This window comes from Hemiscyllium ocellatum, chromosome 7 (assembly GCF_020745735.1).
Source record: "Hemiscyllium ocellatum isolate sHemOce1 chromosome 7, sHemOce1.pat.X.cur, whole genome shotgun sequence".
Taxonomy (NCBI): Eukaryota; Metazoa; Chordata; class Chondrichthyes; order Orectolobiformes; family Hemiscylliidae; genus Hemiscyllium; species Hemiscyllium ocellatum.
In genome coordinates, this window is record NC_083407.1 from 83,699,990 (window position 1) to 83,719,641 (window position 19,652).

At 36.9% G+C, this 19,652-nt stretch overlaps 1 protein-coding gene across 1 annotated transcript in view; it reads right to left on the bottom strand.

The window, feature by feature from the left end:
- The window catches only part of hecw2a (HECT, C2 and WW domain containing E3 ubiquitin protein ligase 2a), a 339,242-nt gene that overhangs the window by 22,815 nt on the left and 296,775 nt on the right, over positions 1–19,652 (bottom strand). Inside the window, exons 24-28 of the mRNA XM_060827390.1 lie at positions 8,229–8,358; positions 3,643–3,789; positions 2,970–3,084; positions 2,795–2,880; positions 2,594–2,706 (exon numbers count right to left, since the gene is read on the bottom strand). Coding sequence (XP_060683373.1) covers positions 2,594–2,706; positions 2,795–2,880; positions 2,970–3,084; positions 3,643–3,789; positions 8,229–8,358 — 591 coding nt within the window. The remainder of the gene's footprint in view (positions 1–2,593; positions 2,707–2,794; positions 2,881–2,969; positions 3,085–3,642; positions 3,790–8,228; positions 8,359–19,652) is intronic.

Genomic DNA, 19,652 nt, shown 5'->3' on the forward strand with positions numbered 1-19,652 from the left:
GGAGGAAACTGGAGCATCTGGAGGAAACCCATGCATCCTCCATGGGGAGAATGTGCAAACTCCACACAGACAGTCACCTGAGGCAGGAATCGAACCTGGGGTCCCTGGCACTGTGAGGCAGCAGTGCTAACCACTGAGCCACCGTGCGGTCGCTGCCAACCACCCACCCCAACTCTGGACATTCTGGTGAATGGGCAGACCCAGCAGACTGCAGAATGTGTGCACACAAATGTGCTCTGGCCTGTACTCCATCACCTTCACTTAGGGATGCAGAACCAATACAACAAGGGGAACAGCAGTGTGGACACAATTCCAACTCCACATCCCACTCTGGGAGGAGCAAATGGATTTCATGCTGGAGGTTGAGCAGCTGGCATAACCTAGAAGCTCCATGTAAACTGCTGAAGTGTGACACTGATTCCATCAAGTATATTAAATCCACCCTGACAAAGAAAACAACGAAACATTGACTTCTTCACCTGGCACTTATTCTACCCACAGTGCATACATTTTCTGATTTGAACATTTTATTGCAATTAATTGTCATTTTAATGAGATTAAAAGCTTTTCAATTGTCACTTTGCATCTGATGAAGTGGGTTCCCAATATTGAGGGCAACCTACTCACTATAATAGCACTCTGGCGCAATTTCATGAGAAACACATCCCAAGGTCATTGCGACAGATGCAGCACAGTTCAAGAAACCGACATTCTGCACAATGCTTCTCCTCATGGGAAATCCAAAACTACGGGTAATGCAAAACTAAGCGACCTAATTAGAAACTGATAAATCCAACAAGGAATTCAGGAGAAACTTCTTTACTAAGAGAAATCTGTTTGTTTGAATGTGGGGGGAATTACTTCTACAAGGTATGACTCTATGAGTCTATGAGGGAGAAAAGAATATGCAGATAGGGTTATATTATATCAGGCAGAAGGAGACTTGTATGAAACAGAAACAGAGCAATTGAGTTGAATAATGGCCTGTTTCAGTGCTGTAAATGATATGTATTAATATAAAGCTTAACCTGAACTTAGTAAAATTTCAAAATTGTGTTTTTCTACCAATTGAAATCTGAAAATTTCTAATATGCATGTAATCCATTTGCCCAGATTTTTGTTTGTTGGTAGGCAGTTACAGTTTGAGGTGTTCTTATGTTCATTCAAATGCATTGACAAGATATAGATTTTGTCTACCTACCTCATAAGCATGATAGTGACAGGGCAAGGTGCAGACATTCCAAAGGGATGAACAACTTGCATGCAAAGAATGAGTTCCCGTCTTGGCAGGATGCCAAATGGAAGCGATGTAGGACAAGCTTCCCTGTTTAGCAATTCAAATTTGTGCATGCCACCCTGTGGAATATACCACCTTCTCCTTCTCCTCAATAACAACTTGCATTTAAATAGTGTCCTTAATATATTGAATCATCCCAAAGTGCTTCACAGGGGTGTTACAAAAAGCCACCTCCTCCTTCATTTCTATTTGTTCCACCCCGGAAATGGCTCCCAGATGTCCAATACCGATGACTGTACACTCATGATGGCAACGTTATGGAGGTCATAATAGACTTGGAGATACATCCCAATAAGTACCTAATGACTCCACTTGAGTGGCTCAGGCAGTGTAACCATTGTTTTTGAATGCTGATGATCTGGTTCATAATGTTTCTGGTATTTTATTGGCTTTTGTTTTTATCCTCTCATGGCTGAATAGAAGAAGGAGCACCGTCAGCCAAGTGCAGAGGAGGAAATGTGCATTCTGGCTTTTATTGGAAGCTCAAGTATTGCTCTCATCCAAGGCAAGATATGATTAGTTCTCCCTGGGAAGCCATGATGAGTAAAGCTATCTGTAGAAAGTCTTCCTCATCCTTCCTCTCTTCAGAACTTTGCCACACTCATCTCTGCTCCAATTCTTGCCACTGTAACTTTCGCTCCCACAATTCTTGCAGAATTCATGCGCACAGGTTAACAAAATTTCTATCCTCCTTGAAGGTATGCACTAATTAAACAAAGACATCCACAAACAAGCTACAGTATTTCTACAAATGTTGTCACAGTAGAAGAAATCAAAAGCACCACATACACAAGTTACAAACTTAATTAAACAAAGATATCCTCAAACAAGTTACAATATTTGCACAAATGTTGTCACATTGGAAGAAATCAAAAGCAGCACGTACACAAGTTACACGCCTTTTAAATAGCACTCGCTGGGAGGGAGGGGAACCTGTTCAGTGGAGAATGATGTGCTTCAAAAATATCCACCAATCAGCTGATTGATGCCACAAACCAACAAATTCTGGTGCTTCTGACACACCCAGGCTAGTGATCTCCCCAACATGATGTATGTTGGAAGTATATGGCATGCCTTTTTCTTAATTCAGGCAAAGCACCAAGAATGCTATCCAAGCAAAACACATGGCCTGAACACCTAACATCCACTGCAAAGCAGATAATCTAATCAAATTCTGTGGTAAGATCACAGGACAGATAGAAACATTGTAATAAACAAAATAAGTTATATTTTACATCTGTGAATGCTGACACAGCAATGGAAGAGTAAATGCTTACTGTATTGTGCTGCACATACCTCGGAAGTGAGGTAATTTTACCCCATTTCTCAATACAAAATCTTCGGGGTCCATTGCTGCCACGTAACGATGCAAAGCCTTCATAGGGTATACTTGATGTACCTGTGACAAACTAGCAAAGAAGTAGAGTCTTAGATAGCATTAGTGGATATACAGATGCTTAGTAGAATACCTCAGTGAGGTAATTGGTTTAACTGTACCTGTAACAATCTTAGTCTCTGTTCATTGTTGAATCTTTCAACTGCAGCCCAAAACCACCTGATCACTATATGATTGTCATGGTACCCTTTGGGATAATAAACGAACATATATAAAATGCTGAGTTTTTAACACATTAAACCAATAACAAGATTAAAATGATCCAAATCATCTCACCTCCTCTATACTCTGTATTGTTTCTCCAGTCACTTAAATCAATCTCTGCTGTGCCAGCAATCACTAATTCTAATTCCCGTGCATCAAACACAGAAACAAGCCGAGCATCCACCACCTAGAATAAGGAACTGTTATTAAATAAAAGCATAACACCAATTAAACTAACATCTGAAAGTTATCCTGGATTCTAGTTTGAACTTGCATCCATGTAGTTGGAGCCAATGAGTTTAATTTGACCTTGGATAGAGTGAAGGTAAATTAAGATATTGTGTCTATTAGCATATTTTCATTAACGATTTCTATCCCTCTGGATCCCCTAAAACATTATTCTTTATGTTTTATTGTGAAAGATGGTTTTGGCCTTTCTTCCTATCAAGACCCCATATCAAAGGGAAACAGTAAAACACTTCTGTGCCATCCTATATTTTTCACTTTCCCTATTCTTTATCTAGGGATACAAATTTATTTGCTACTTCAAAGAAAAAAAAGACAAGACAATTTACGCAAGGCATGTTGTATGATAGCCAGTAATTATTCAAATAAAATTAGATAAATTTGACATGGTTATCCCAACAATTATTAGTATAAAATGAAATATTTTGGCAAGAACAATTGTCAGATTATCAACATTCCTTTTTTTTTATTGTATATATTGTGTATCTGCCATCCTTACCTCATAGAAGCCACGTACTAAACTTTCTGTTTGTTGCACAACACCTCTCTCAATGCGCCATTTTACCATTTTTTCAATGTATTCTTTCTTGTTTTTTTCTACAACAGGGATGTTTGCTCCACCTGGCTTCAGTTCTCTCTCTGTAATCTATTCCAAAAAAAAATCAATCATTTCTTGAAGAAAATGAATTTCAGATAATTGAAAAACTGTAATATTATTTACCTTAACAGTTCTAAATATTGGCATCAAAACATATAGAATTGTGAAGTAGTAATTGTGAAGATATAGTCACTCAAGATTAAGTTGACAATATAGCAGAAAACTAAATATTCAGATTACAACTGGCAGGAATTACAAACATTTTTAAATTAAAAACATTGGAAGTAAAAAAATCACCAAAGTTTAAGCTATAACCAAGTGCTTGTCAATTAACAAAAAGATAGATTTCAGTCACATGTTCATATTTGATCAAGAATTTAGCTTATTAATTCTTTTTAAATAGCTCAACTCGTGAGACTGAGCTGTTTGTGGTTGTGTTACGATTGTGGGTGTTGTGGGTACATTTAAGAAACAGAAAGAGAGAAAACAGGGATCTATAGCAGAACTAATGTGGACTTATTGCAGGGAACCCAATGAAAGTATAGCATGTTCAAGAGCTGAGTAAATTCAAGACAACTTATTTACTCTTATAATCCAATCACTTTGTAAATCATTAGAATTTTGGGTACTAAGGAAATGAAGGGGCAATATAGGAAAGTGGAGTTGAGGTAGAAGATCATCCATGATTTTGCTGAATAGTGGATCTGGATCAGAGGGTCAAATGGCCACTTCGTATTTATTATAGTCTAACAAAAAAGTATAAGAAAAGCTTAAAAATATGTAATAATTCTTCAATGGATTAATCTGGACTGTATTAATATAATAAATGAGGAAACACTTTGTAGACTATAAACTCTATTTAAAGATATTACAGCACCGTGTTCTAATTACATGATGAAGCAAGTTAAAAATGAAGTGCAGTATGGTATAGGGAATAGATTATAATTAGGTAACAAGCACAACCTGGTAATGAGGAGGTCAGGTTGATTGGCATACAGTATGTGCTGTACTTTTATCCTCTGGCCAGAGGAGTGGTATTTTAAAATAAAAATTATTCGCAAGTGTGAATGTTCAAAACGTAAGTCAGAGTGCCTTTGAAGATTTGTCTTACCTACTGGCCAGGATTAGGCATTATTTTATTTAATAGTTTATCTATTATCTCATTACTATCATGTACACATTCCTGGGAAGCTGTGATTATAAAGTAGCTTATGAATTTTATATTGTTCAGATTTAAAATTCCCAATATCTCAATTTTTTAAAAAATCTGAGATCAGTTTTATCTACGAGAAAGTGAAGGGGCTTTTGAATTTAAATTGGGTCCCTTCAATGGGATAAACAAATTATTCAGCTGTGAAAACCACCACATGAACATTATACATTGGTCAGAAGGTTTGGCAGAAAAACTAAAATCAGTATAAATGAAATGGACTACTACTAGTTTGGAAACCATCAAACTCTACACATTAAGGTACAAAAGGCTATTTTAGTTTGGTTTATTAGTCATGCCAGAACCTCGGAATAAGTCAGTTATTAAGTTTACTTGTTTATATAAAAGTCTGTCAGTTTCGTCAACATATGCTAAAAATCAAATCATTTATTTTGAAATATCATCCCGACTGTTTCTACAAAAGCAAATGTAAAACCTTTTTCACTAAGAATTCATATGCGAAAATAAAATTGCTACATATAATAAAGCATTGTATGTATGTAGCCGAAATAAAAGTGGCATTGTGGCATTGTAGTGCATATGAGTAATCAGCCTCATTTTAGTTAGGAGATGAAGATTAACATTTAATGTCTGCAAAAATTTAAGAAGGTAAAATCACCAAATTCCCAGAGAACCACAGACCTACCCTATCATTAGAGAGAGTGAGAGAGAGAGAGAGAGAGAGAGAGAGAGGGGGGGGGGAACGACTGGTAAGAACAAATTACTGCAGATGCTGGATTTTGTACTGAAAACAACAAATATTGGAGATCACAGTGAGTCAGACGGCATCCATGGAGAGTGAGCAAACTAACGTTTTGAGTCCAGATGACTCTTCAACAGAGCTGAAGCGAAGTGTGGACGGGACAGCATTTATACTACAGTTTAGGAGAGGTGGATATAGGGTGCTGATGGAGAAAAGATATCGATAATTCAAATTAAGTGATTGGTATGTGAGAATGGCGGAACAATGGTGCGTGTCCTGCTGGACTTGAGAGGACAGTAAATGGGATTAGAGGAGGGAAAGACATGATAACAAACCAAAGGAAAGGGAAGGAATGGGAGTTGGTTCATAATTTAAAAGTGTTGAACTCAATATTAAGTCCAGAAGGCTGTAAACTACCTAGTCTGAAGATGAGATGACTGGTGGTAGTTTAACCTGAGGGTCACCAAACTTCAGGTGAGGGTCAAAGTTGAGAAGGTGGGACTTCCATGTAATCTTCAGTCAGTGTGAGAATTGAACCTGTGCTGTTGGCGTCATTATGCATTGGAAACCAGTTACCCAGCCAACTGAGTCAACCAATCCCCAGAAGATTTTGTACAATGATTTTGTTTATAATTAAGATGAAAAATAATTAACTTGATGTTTGGTTTCTTGGATTAGATGCTACATATCTAAAGCATTTTAGTTTAACTTTAGTGGTGAATACTACACTTGTATTTGAATTATTTCATAGTCAAACAAACCATTTTTAAAATGTGAATCTAGTTGCTGGGGTGGTGATAGCAGCTGAATGGGGTGGAGGTTAGATTGATAATCTGGGACAGTGGACGATTAACTTTTAAATTGAATTATCATTCATTCAACAAAAATCATCTCAATTTTCAGCGTAAATGTAAATTTGGTGCTGTCTCATGTAATAACTTCTTATTTCCTCCAAAATTTCGACATCTACATTCTAAGGCAATTAATAACATTTGCCCTCATGAATGTGTGTTCCATGACAGAAGGAGAAAATACACAAAACAGTTAAATTAAAAAAGGAGGGACAATACTTAAATGAAATGAAGAAATGACTCAGTAGATTGAAAAAGTTATGATTTTTATTTCCTAGACTTTAAATTATTCACATCATTTTTAGATTGATCAAAGAAAATGTTAGCCACAACAGTCCTGTAGTGATTTGTGCCAAAGAATAAAATAGCATATTGCATGACCTTGCAATTCTAGCAGGGCCCTCAAGGTTGCAGGTCAAAGAATTGGGGTAAAGTGGTTGTTGTCTGACTGCTTGCAGTCTGAAAGTTGAGATGAGAATTATCCTACAAAATGTACTTTATTCCATGTCTGTTAAATAATGTTTTAAATCAAAACTACTCAATAGTCTTAGTGAAGATGCTTTCAAGAGATGTTCTGGTTCGGAATCAAATCGAGGATGGTTCATGCATATTTGGCAGACACTGGAGTCGCTTTTATTACATCCCAGTATCTGCAATGGTAATAATAAGCTTTACAGAGCATAATTCTACCCAGCTAAATATGAAATAAAGAAACATATCCCAGAATGGTTCCGATAAAACCAAAGGCAACAGTTCAGTTTCCTTCAAATAAGATCAGGACTTGATTTTTTTTCATTTTCACATCTCAGTAACCAGCTCAAAACTTATTAGGTATTTATAAGAGTTACACTGATTTATCAGAAATTATTGGTTGAATAGTTTTGTTTAACTTTAATAACATCATGTTTTCATATTTAATTTTATAATCATGTAAGATGTCAAGTGGTTTAATTGAGCTTGATACTGCAAAGCACAATATTCATCTGTCAAAGCCACTTACTGGCTGTTTAGGGTCTTCATTATTAAATATAGGGACATTAAGCACTGGATATGCTGTTTATTTACAAAAATAGGTCAGATTCAGGAAAGCTATTTTTTGTACAGTAAATGAGATACTTGGTTTCATTAGCACAGTATTACTCAAAATAGATTATATTGTTAATGAGTTAAATATTGTTCTGATCGCCTGTGTGTTTACAGTCATCTAGTTATTGCCCTTGACAGAATACAAAAGGAAACAAAGATGGTTCTCAAGGTCAAAACTCTAATTTTCAAGAAAATTATTTTTTAAAAGTTGGTTTTGTTCCACGATGCCCAAATTGAATTTAATGAAATTATGAAGCAATTGGCAAATTATTTCAGGCAAGGTATTCACTATGATGGGTTTAAATTGTCAGAGTACACTTTCATATGTGAAGATATATGTCAAGTACATTAATAGAGTTGTGGAATAGGTTAGAGAAAAGGCCCAGGGAGGAGCTAGCTATGATTGAATCATTTAAGAAGCTAATAGCATAAAAGAAGAAAATAACTGTTGTGTGAACACAAATTTGCAAGATCAGCAATCTGTCATCAAGTATACTTTATAAATGTTTCATTCATAAAATAAAGTTTATATTTTTCTTAAGGAAATTTCTTTTTCTATTCAGCATAGAAATCGTAAAACAATTATTTGATACCAAAAATCATTGAGGTTTTAAGAAATTTCACCCATTTAGCCCACCTGACCAAAGACCTCTTCATTCACAGTAAATGTTAGGTCTAAAATATCATTGATGTCATTGTCTTTCATCCACTGCAGACTCTGATGAAATTCCTCATCCAAATATTCCAGGTCACTCAGATCACAGGATCTGGCAAGAACAGGCAAACACATAGGGAATGTCCAATATGCTCAATAAGTCAATTAAACAGTATCACCACAACATTATTTAGTAATCAGCTTAGTCACACTTATGCATCTACTGGAAAATTATTCCAGCAAAACTGTTATAAGGTCCTAAAGCATCCAAATACCAAAATACCAGTATTTTCTGATAACAGCCTCTAAAGGATCTTTCATTTCAACAATGATTAAAATAACAAATTACGTGATTTGGTATACTGGCAAATAGAAAAATGTCATGCAGATATAAACTTCCACTTGGTATTTTATGGTACAAAATCATTAAAAACCCCTGGTTCTTTTTAACATTGAATATTGTATTTTCACTACATTACTATCTTCTAGGCTTATCGCTATCATTGAGAATGCCTTGATCAATTTGTGTATTAGTTTTTAATGTGTTTCATAAGGTTTTGCAAGTTCAAGCTATCTCAACTGTCAATCAGTTCTTAATATAAAGCCATTGACACTAACCAGCCGAAGCATAAACTATGACCTTCATCTCAGCAGAAACAAAACAAACTCTTACAAACCTGCAAAATACAAGAACCTTTTTTGGTCTCCAAGACCATGTAATAAAATGGCATAACCGCATTGATTTGAAACAGCATACTTTGAATACAAGGAAGGTGGTGAGTCAGGTAATAACAGTGGACACTATTGAGATTGAATATTGTTTTCCTCAAAATCAATATTGTGAAAGAAGGATAATCCGATTATAAAGCAAGGTTTCCAGGACATTGGTTAGGCCACTGTTGGAATGTTGCATGCAAATCTGGTCTCCTTCCTATCGAAAAAGATGTTGTGAAACTTGAAAGGGTTCAGAAAAGATTTTCAAGGATGTTGCCAGGGTTGGAGGATTTGAGCTATAGGGAGAGGCTGAACAGGCTGGGGCTGTTTTCCCTGGAGTGCAGAGGCTGAGGGGTGACCTTATAGAGGATATGGGCCGGGTGCTGGCAGGTGGGACTAAATTGGGTTGGGATATCTGGTTGGCATGGAAAAGTTGGGCCGAAGAGTCTGTTGTCATGCTGTACATTTCTATGACTCTATGACAATTATTATAAAGTGAAACAATCGTAACACAAATTCCATTTTATTGCATCTCACACATACATCTTACAGCAGGAAACTCAAATTTTAAAATAAACTTCAGTTTATTTAAATAAACATACTGAAAGTAATTCTACAAATCTATGTACAAAGGGATTAACCTCTCAGATCAATGAAATGGCAAAGGTTCCCATCTCAGTTCGTCTTTTATACTAATTTCAAAATCAAAGAGTCTCCAACTTTCATGCAAAACTGAGAAACAACAGTGACAGGCCCTTTAACCCCTCAAGCTGGTTCTGCCATTCAAAGCGATCATAGCTAACCTGAACCTAACTCCATATCCATTCCATTATCTACATCCTTAATATTTCTAGTTAAGTAACATTTTATTAATCTCAGATTTAACATTTACGATTACTGTCAATTGCGATTTGAAGCAGGGCATTCCAAACTTGAACGAAAAATTCTATGTTTATTATGTCTCTTTCTGAGATTTTCTCAGGTGTTACTTCAACCTCAAAACAAATTAGAAACCAAATTCTTCTCAAAGCAGGGATTTGTAAACTCACTACACAGTTACATTAAAGGATATTGCAGATGACACAAAACTGGGGATGTTGTTGATAGTGAAGAGGATGGTCTGAGGCAATGGCAGATAGAATTTAATCCAAATAAGTGCAAGATGATTCATTTTGTGAGGTCTAATAAGAGAAGAATATACATACTGAATGATGGTCCCTAGGGATTACTGGGCAACAAAGGGACTATGATGTACAAGTCTATAGATATCTGAAGGTCACAGCGGAAGTAGACAGGTTGGTGAAGAAGGCATACAGAATGCTTATTTTTATTAACTGGGATAGAGAATATAAGAGCAAGAAAGTTTTGTTGCAACTTTGTAAAACATTTGTCAAGTCATAGATGGAATACAGTCTGCAATTCTGGTCGCCGCACTATTGGAAGGATGTGATTGTATTGGAAAGGGTACACAGGAGATTCACCAGGATGTTGATTGTGATACAACATTTAAGAAGTATAGGATGAGCGCTTAAAATTCCTGGGCATGGTCGGCTATGGGCCAAGTGCAGGTAAGTGTGATCAGTATAGTTTGTTTTTTTGTTGGTCAGCATAGACGTGACTCTATGACTAAAGTAGTATCAGATTCAGTGCTGGGCAGGCAGCCAAGAATCCAAAAATGTTGTTTTCCTTCATTCAATCCTTATCCTCCTTTAGTATATGATATTAAAGCAAATTCCAGACCTGCTCTCTTCTGGATTGACTGGATTTTCAACTTCTTCTGCACATCAATACATTTTTCCACAAAAAGGAAATACAAACGTAACAGTCAAGAATGGAAAGTGGGGGGTTCAGCTATAATGATGCTACTGAGTGACAAGGGAGATTATTAGATTCTCTCCTGGAACTTGGTAATGGTGTGAATGTTACTTCCTATTGACCAAGATAAGCTTGAATGATGTTCATGCCTTGCTGCTTGCAGGTATGACCTGCTTCATTATCAGAGAAATTGTGAATGAAACTTAACACTATGCACTCATCAATGAACATCCACATTTCTGACTCTATGTTGGAGGGAAGCTGCAATTTATAATAATCTGCTACACTGCCTGCAAACAATTTCAATTCCTGATGGATCAATACTTTGATGAAGCCTGCTTTTGCCAGCAATCAGAGCACCAACTCTGGGGGCAAAAAATATAATGGGAAATGCAATGACTCAAATAAGATTCAGCTTAATCTTTTCAATGGATATGGAACAACAATTTAGCATTCTTGCTTCACTAATAAACAGTTGCATTTGTTTATTTGCCTTCCAGTTTGACTTCATGAAATCTCACTCAAGTGCTAGCATAGCAGCGGGCCAACAATTTCTCACATCCTTGTTATTTTTACGCTGTATAGATGATGGCATATAGATGCTGTCAACAAGGTACAATGAATGCTAAACCCTCTTATAGGTGGAATCATTTACAGTCAAAATTGACTTTGATCAACAAACTTATATTCAAGTATTGTTTGGAATCCATTCAGGTGACTGGAATCTATTTTATCATGATTCTTACTTGAACCTTGTGGACAAAGTTTAGACTTTTAGAGTTAAGAAGGTGAGTGACTCATTAACAGTCCCCAAACTCTATTCCTTTCTAATGGCCATGGCACTGATACAGTTGGTAAAGTTCAGTTTCTGATCAGTTGTGATCCTGAAAATGTTTATAATAGAAAATTCAGGCATATTTGCACTATTAAAGGTCAAGGGAAACCAGCAGAGATTTTTCATGCTAAAGACTGTGACTACATAGTGCATTCTTGCAAATGCTGCACATCATTTGTCTCTCAAGCCTGAAGTATTATCTTGGTCCCATTGTTTGCAATCTTGGGCTGCTTCATTATTGGCATTAGAGATGATCAAATAACATTCCATTTTAAGACATTGGGAACACTGATGATTCAGTTAAAAATGCTTGGTGGAAGGATGCTCCCATGAAGAGCTCTTTAGTTGTGTTCTGGAGGTTATGATTGGCCTCAGGTGATAACAGACACCCTCCTTTGGGACACATGTAATTCCAGCCACAGGAACTCCTTTTGTGTTCCACTGACAAGTGTTTACTTAGAATTCCTTAACTTCCTAAACAACAGGATCTCACTATGATGTCAAGGGTGGCTATTTTCTCTTCTCCTTTGGCAGTTAGTTAATCCATATACGTTTGAATCAAAACCTGGTTGAGATCTACAACAAATATGGTCCAAGTGAACTCAAATTGAGCATTTTTTAAAAATTCACTCAAAAATTTGGGCAATATCAGCAGGGCCAGAATTATTTGCCCATCCTTACTTGCTGATGGTGGTGAGCTGCCTTCTTGGACCACTGTAATCCATCTGTTACAGATAAACTCTTAATGTCGTTCAGGAGGGAGTTACAGAATTTTGACCCAGCAACACTGAAGGAACAGTGACCTATTTTCAAATTAGGAAGTTGAGTGATTTGAAAGGGAGGGTGATGGGGTTACCGTGTATCTGCTGTCTTTGGCCTTCAAGTTGGAAGTGAACTTGGGTTTGGAAGGTGCTGTCGGAGGATTTTTGGTGAATTTCTAAAGTGTATTTCTGAAGTCAGTACATACTGCTGCTACTGATGGAGGGAGTAAACATGAATATGATGCCAGTCAAATGGACTCCTTTTTTCTGAGATGGTGTTAAGCTTCTTGAGTTTTGTTGGAGCTGCACTCATCCAGGCAACTGGGGAGTATTCCATCACACTCCTGATTTGTGCCTTGGAGATGGTGGACGGTCTTTGGGAAGTTAGAAGATGATGTACTTGCGGCAGGATCTAAGCCTCTGACATGCTGCAGTGGTCAATGAGCTTTTGGTCAATGTAACCCCAAGAATGCTGATAGTGGGTAATTCAGTAATGATTATGCCATTGAATGTCAAAGGTGATGGTTAGATTCTCCCTTGTTGGTAATAGTCATTTCTTGGCATTTGTGACTTGTCAGCCCAAACCTGGATATTCTCTAGAGGTACCTGAATATGGACTGTTTCAGTATCTGAGGATACTGAAAACATCTTATCTATATCCACTTTGTCACTGTAGTAAGATTCTATAAGTTTCCAAAATGTCACTCTCATTCTTCAAAACTCTAAGGAGCAAAGACCCAGTTTGTCCAATCTCCCCAATCCAGGGATTAATCTAGTGTGTTAGCTGCTGCACTCCTCTACGGCAATTACATCCTTCCTGAGGTAAGGAAACCAAAATTGTACCCAATACTTTAGGTGAGGTCTCACCAAGGCTTTGTGCAACTGTGTAACATACCTTTACCCCGTATGCAAATCATTTTGCATTGAAGGAAAACATGACATTTTCTTCCTGATTGCTTACACTACCTGCATGCCAACTTTAAGTGACTCATGGTGTGCAAAGGACAGGATGGGCAAGAAGGTCTTACATAAATTTTAAATGACATATCATGTAAATAACAGATTATACACAATATTGAGACTGTAATACAATCCTGCTTTTATAATTGTGAACTATAGTTAAAAGGCTTATGGTCTTGAACCTGTAGTATATGTGTTCTCTGCTCTCTTATTCTCTATTTAATAATTTTCTAACAGATTAATGATTGAGAGCAGCCTTTATTGTAAAATCTGAGACAGACCACATTAAGTTTAAGTTACCATGAGCCAATCTAAGTTTAATTTAAAGAAATGGGCCTAAAGCCATGAGATCTGAACTAATTAAAGAATATTTTGGACTACTGTAATTCTAGTGCTATAATTAGATTCCAAATCAGTGAAGCTGCTCGATGTGTTATTTGATTAAGTAGTTGATCATAATGATGATCCCAGATTGATCACCTTACGTGATCATTTTCATTCCCCGGGACCAAGTGAAATGGAGTGACAAGTGATATCAATATTGACAGAACCCGTCCATTGTTCCTGAATAAATTTCCACAAATTTAATACACATTCTCACACTAGAATGTTCAAAAATCTCATCTTCTCAAAATGTCATTGCTGAAATCTCTTTTCTTAAACAGCTACTATTCTTCTGACCTCTCCTACCATTGCTGATGAAAATGAAGTGTCAAAAACTCCTCAAAATAGTTTAATAATTATTTCACCTGAGTTAACCAACAGAATAAAACAGATTTGATGCAGAGATAGACCAAAATGCTATCTTGTGCGTCAATCATCTGAAAGTAATAGAAATTCCAACAACTAAATCCAGAGACAAGCTATTTATTTTTAAGATTTGTTTTGAAGAAGTATATCTGCATTTTTATCGAAAGATTCACTGGGAATGAATATTTGAATTTTATGTTAGAAATTGTGATTAGATATCTTTTCAGTTCCGCAATAACATATTTCCTGTTATCTTAAAGCTATTGGTTTATTAAAATGAACTGGTCAAAGCAATATCACTGATCAAATTTGATGCAGACTAGCAACAACTTGCTTTTGAATTGATTAGTTGACATATATCAGTTTTTTCTCATAAAATTCACACAGGAAGGGACCAAAATAGTTAGAATATGAAATGAGAAGAGAAAGAAATTAACAATGATGGAACAAATAGCAGAAATAAGAAATAATAGGAAAGTGTGAAGCCAAGTCTAAAGATCAACAGTAGGGTCCAAGTGCCAAAATGGAGAGAGATGATCTGGAAACAGTAGATCTACAGGGTAAATTTAGGGAGTAGCAAAGCCAGGTAAATATATTTCAGATTTAAATTGATGATTAGAATCTATCCTTTAGAAAATGAAATGGGATTTCATCTTGAAATCTTAGATACAGTGGTAACTATAATTTGAAAGGATAATAATATCAAACACTAGCTCATCAACTATTCAAATATCATGATTAATGCCCTGCAGAACGGAGTCCCATTTTCTAAACTGAATGTTCAGTTGTGTTTATATTATAGTTCAATTGCAGTGCTTTATTATCATTGCTCCTGAACTGGCTATTTTGAACATTTTCCTTCTTCATGCAATATGTTTGTGAAGTAGAGTCATTGGACTCAAAACGTTAACTGTTTTCCTTCCACAGATGCTGCCATACTTGCTGAGTTTATCCAGCAATTTCTATTTTTCCTTGCTGCAGTCTTCTGCTCTCAGTCTCTGCTCTCTAATAGAGGTATTACATTTTTGGATTTCCAATCTGTTTGGACATTTCTAGGGAATTGTGGAATATTACACCTATTGCTTCCACTAATTCTGCAGCCACTTCTTTTAGAAACCTAAGATCCAGACCATAAAGTCAAGAGGATTGTCAGGCCTTAGTGCCATTAATTATTCTTCTACTTTTTTCTCTGGTCATAGTGGCTATCAGGAAATTGCAGAGTCCATGAACAATTATCTTCCATCTGTCTTCACATTTCAAGTTCCTCCCTTCATTTTGCTTTGATTTTTTTGTAGTTATTCGCATTTTCATTTTTGAGTATTTTAGCTTGAAGGCAAATTTAAAATATTTGTTTAAAACCTAACATTTCCTGCTATCCATTATTAATTCCTCAGTCTCAATTCTAAGGGATCAACATTTACTTTAGCCATTCTCATCATTTTTATACTCATGTAGAAGCTTTTACTGCTGGTTTCAGTATTTCTTGCTGGTTAACACTCATATTTCTCTTGCTTTTTATTAAATCAATCAACTTTGCTGGTTTCTAGTCTATAGTATGTCAGTATAAGTGTAGCACTTTCCCATCAAGATTGTCTGGGATCCTATGCAATTCCTTGTTAGTCTATGTATTTGTCTCACCTTTCCTACCAATCATCATGCTGCTATTGTCAATGAGGCCATTATTGCATCTTCTTATTCTTCCTATTACTGAAATGGCACCTCAAACAGGCATTAACAAATTATTTCTTCCAAAATGTCCAACTGTGGGAATTTACTGCAATATTTTTCAATCACTAATTAATTACTTGTCATCATTCATGCAACAGCTGTAACTGAATGTTAATTCTGATTCCATTAACACTAATGGACCAAATTACTGTACCCTAATGTGTACTTCCTTCGTCCATTGTTAACTTGAACAATAGAGGAAATTATCCCATATAAAAGAAGCCATATAATCATAATGGCATACTAGGAACCTTTCTCATAATTACCATTGTAATCTGACATCTCTAATAATAAAACATTGCCTTTTCTCTCTCCACACGCTCAGTATTTCCAGCATTCTCTGTTTTTTATTTCTGATTTCTAGCATTTGCTGTACTTAGCTTTAGTAATTTTACTGCCCCTACAAAGCTTCTTCCCTGGGATATTAAGGAGACAATAAGTACAGAAATATTCAGAATGAGGGGTGCAATGTTAAAATTCAGGTAAGGCTATTGAGGAGTGAAACTTATACCCGTACATTATTTTTCATAGAACGGGCAATGGACATTTGAAACAATTGAATCCCAAAATGCTGTGATTGCTGACAATTTCAAGACTGGGTAATTAGATTTTTGTTGTTTGATAGGAGTATAAAGGGATATGGAACAATGATGAATATGTGTATATATCTGAGGTGCGCTTTAGGTATGGAATAAGGTTAATTACTGAACTTATGAAAATGATTGAATTTTATATATGGTTTAAAGGACAAAAATGTGGATCCAAGACTGCTATTTTGAATTTAAATAAAGGCAATGATGAGGGCATGAAAGCAGAGCTAGAAAAAGTGAACTGGAAATTTAGGATATGTTAATAGAGATGCAGTGGCAAACATTGAAGGGGATATTCCATAAGCACAGAATAGATACAACTCAACAAATAAGAAAAACTCTAAGGTACAAAACCACCAACCATGGTTAGCTGAAAAAAAGTCAAATATACTAACAAACTCTCAGAAAAAATATATGAGAGTGTAAAATAAGTGGCAGATCAGAAGAATGCACAGAATATTAAAAAGACAGATTGAATTACTAAAAGATTAATAAGGAGGAAATGAAAGTTAGCCAAAAATATAAAAATGGATAGGTAAATCATAGAACTCCTACAGTGTGCAAACAGACCACTTGGCCCAACAAGTCAACATTGATCCAATCCCCTGCCCTATTGTGCTGCATTTCCCCTAACTAATACATCTAACCTTCATATCTCTGAACACTACGGGCAATTTCCCATGGTCAATTCACCTAACCTGCACATCTTGGATCATGGAAGGAGGAAATTCACACAGACACGGTGAGAATGTCAAACTCCACACAGACTGGAATCAAACCCAGGTCCCTGATGCTGTGAGGCAGCAGTACTAACCACTGAGCTACCAAACTTCCTTAAAATATTTAAAATAGAAAACAGCTAACAAAGTAGGTTTAAATTGCGCAGAAAATGAGTCTGGGGAATTATTAACGAAGGATAAAGGAATTGCAAAGTGAACAGATATTTTGCGGATATTTGCATTCCTCACTAGAAAACAAATAAGTAACATCCCGGATATAGCTATAAATGAGGAATTTAAAGGAAGGGAGGAACTCAAAATATTAAAATTATTAGGGCAGTAGTACGGAGTAAATTGATGGAACTGAGAGCTGACAAGTCCTTGGGTCTTAATTTTATCCTCACATCTTAAAAGAAGTAGCTAGCAAGATGATTGGTGCGTTGCTTTTAATTTTCTAAAGCTCAGCAGATTCAGGGTAGGTCCTTTCCAGCTATGGTAACTTCTTTAATCAAAAAAGGAGGGAGGTGGAAAGCAGGAACCGACAGATGGATTAGCTTAACATCTCTCATAAGGATAATGTTAAAATATTCTAACAGGGCACTTGGATAAGTTCAAGGTGATCACGCACAGCCAACATGATTTTGTCAAAGTGAAATCATCCTTAAGTTTTAAAAGTAGGATAATGGTAGGAGTCTGATAAACCAACAAAATGATTAAAATTCACAGGCAGCCTGTGTTTGTTCAACTCACTAAGGCTCCTTGATAGCCTCTTCCAAATTGATAATCTCTGTCACTATCATTTAGGATGTTACCACTAGCATTTATATGGGAACCTCAGCCCCTGCAATTTCCCCTCCAAACCATACACCATCCTGACTTTGAACTATATCACCTTCATATCTGGGTTAAAGTTCTTGCACTCCGTCCCTAAGAGTGCTGTAGATGTGCCTACACACCATGGACAGCACCAGTTCAAGAAAGCAGCTCATGGCCATCTTTTCAAAAGCAATTAGGGAAGGCCAATAAATGCTGACCTAGCCAGCACTACCCACATCCCATGAATGAATGAAAAACTGGGTCACAGTTAAAAGTGTTCAAAAACACTGAACTATGTGTAACTCGTTTCTGAGTCTTAGCAGAGAGGAGGTGTAGGTAGTTATCTTCATAATAGACATAAATTATTTATATGGGATGCAGATCAAAGAAAGTTTGAAAGCAAAGGATAAACAAGGGAAGTACTTTGCACATCAAAGGATATATTGAAATTGGTAGATAATTCATTAGTCTTGATCTGGGTCATCCCCGGTGAACTAGGTTGTCTTGGAGATAGAATGCACAGAGGTCTAGAACCCCGACAGTGTCGAAACAAGCCGTTCGGCTCAATAGAGTCAGAGATATACAGCACAGAAACAGACCCTTCGGTCTAACTTGTACATGCCGACCAGATATTCCAACCCAATCTAGTCCCACCTGACAGCATCCGGCCCATATCCCGCCAAACCCTTCCTATTCACATACCCATCCAGATGCCTTTTATCTGATGCAATTGAACCAGCCTCCACCACTTCCTCTGGAAGCTTATTCCATACGCACACAACCCTCTCCATGTAAAAAATGCCCCTTAGGTCTCTTTTATATCTTTTTCCTCTCATCCTAAACCTATGCCCTCTAGTTCTGGACTCCCCCCACCCCAGGGAAAAGACCTTGCCTGTTTACCCTATCCATGCCCTTCAAACCTCTATAAGCTCACCACTCAGCCTCCGTTGCTCCAGGGAAAACAGCCCCAGCCTATCCAACCTCTCCCTATAGCTCAAATCCTCCAACCCTGGCAACTTCCTCGTAAATCTTTTCTGAATGTTTTAAAGTTTCACAACATCCTTCCGATAGGAAGGAGACCAGAATTGCATGCATTAGTTCAAAAGTGGCATAACCAATGCCCTGTACAGCCGCAACATGACCTCCCAGCTCTTGCACCCAATACTCTGACCAATAAAGGAAAGCATACTAAATGCCTCCTTCACTATCCTATCTACCTGTGACTCTACTTTCAAGGAGCTATGAACCTGCACGCCAAGGTCCCTTTGTTCAGCAATACTCCCTAGGATCTTACCATTAAGTGTATAAGTCCTGCTAAGATTTGCTTTCCCAAAATGCAGGACCTCACATTTATCTAAATTAAACTCCATCTGCCACTTATCAGCCCATTGGCTTATCTGATCAGGATGCTGTTGTAATCTGAGGTAACCTTCTTTGCTGTCCACTATACCTCCAATTTTGGTGTCATTTGCAAATTTACTAACTATACCTCTTAAGCTCACATCCAAATCACTCATATAAATGACATAAAGTAGTGGACCCAGTACCGATCCTTGTGGCACTCTACTGGTCACAAGCCTCCAGTCTGAAAAGCAACCCTCCACCATGACCTTCTGTCTTCTACTTTTGAGCCAATTCTGTATCCAAATGGCTAGTTCTCCCTGTATTCCATGAGATCTAACCTTGCTACAGTCTCCTATGGGGAATCTTCCTCAAAC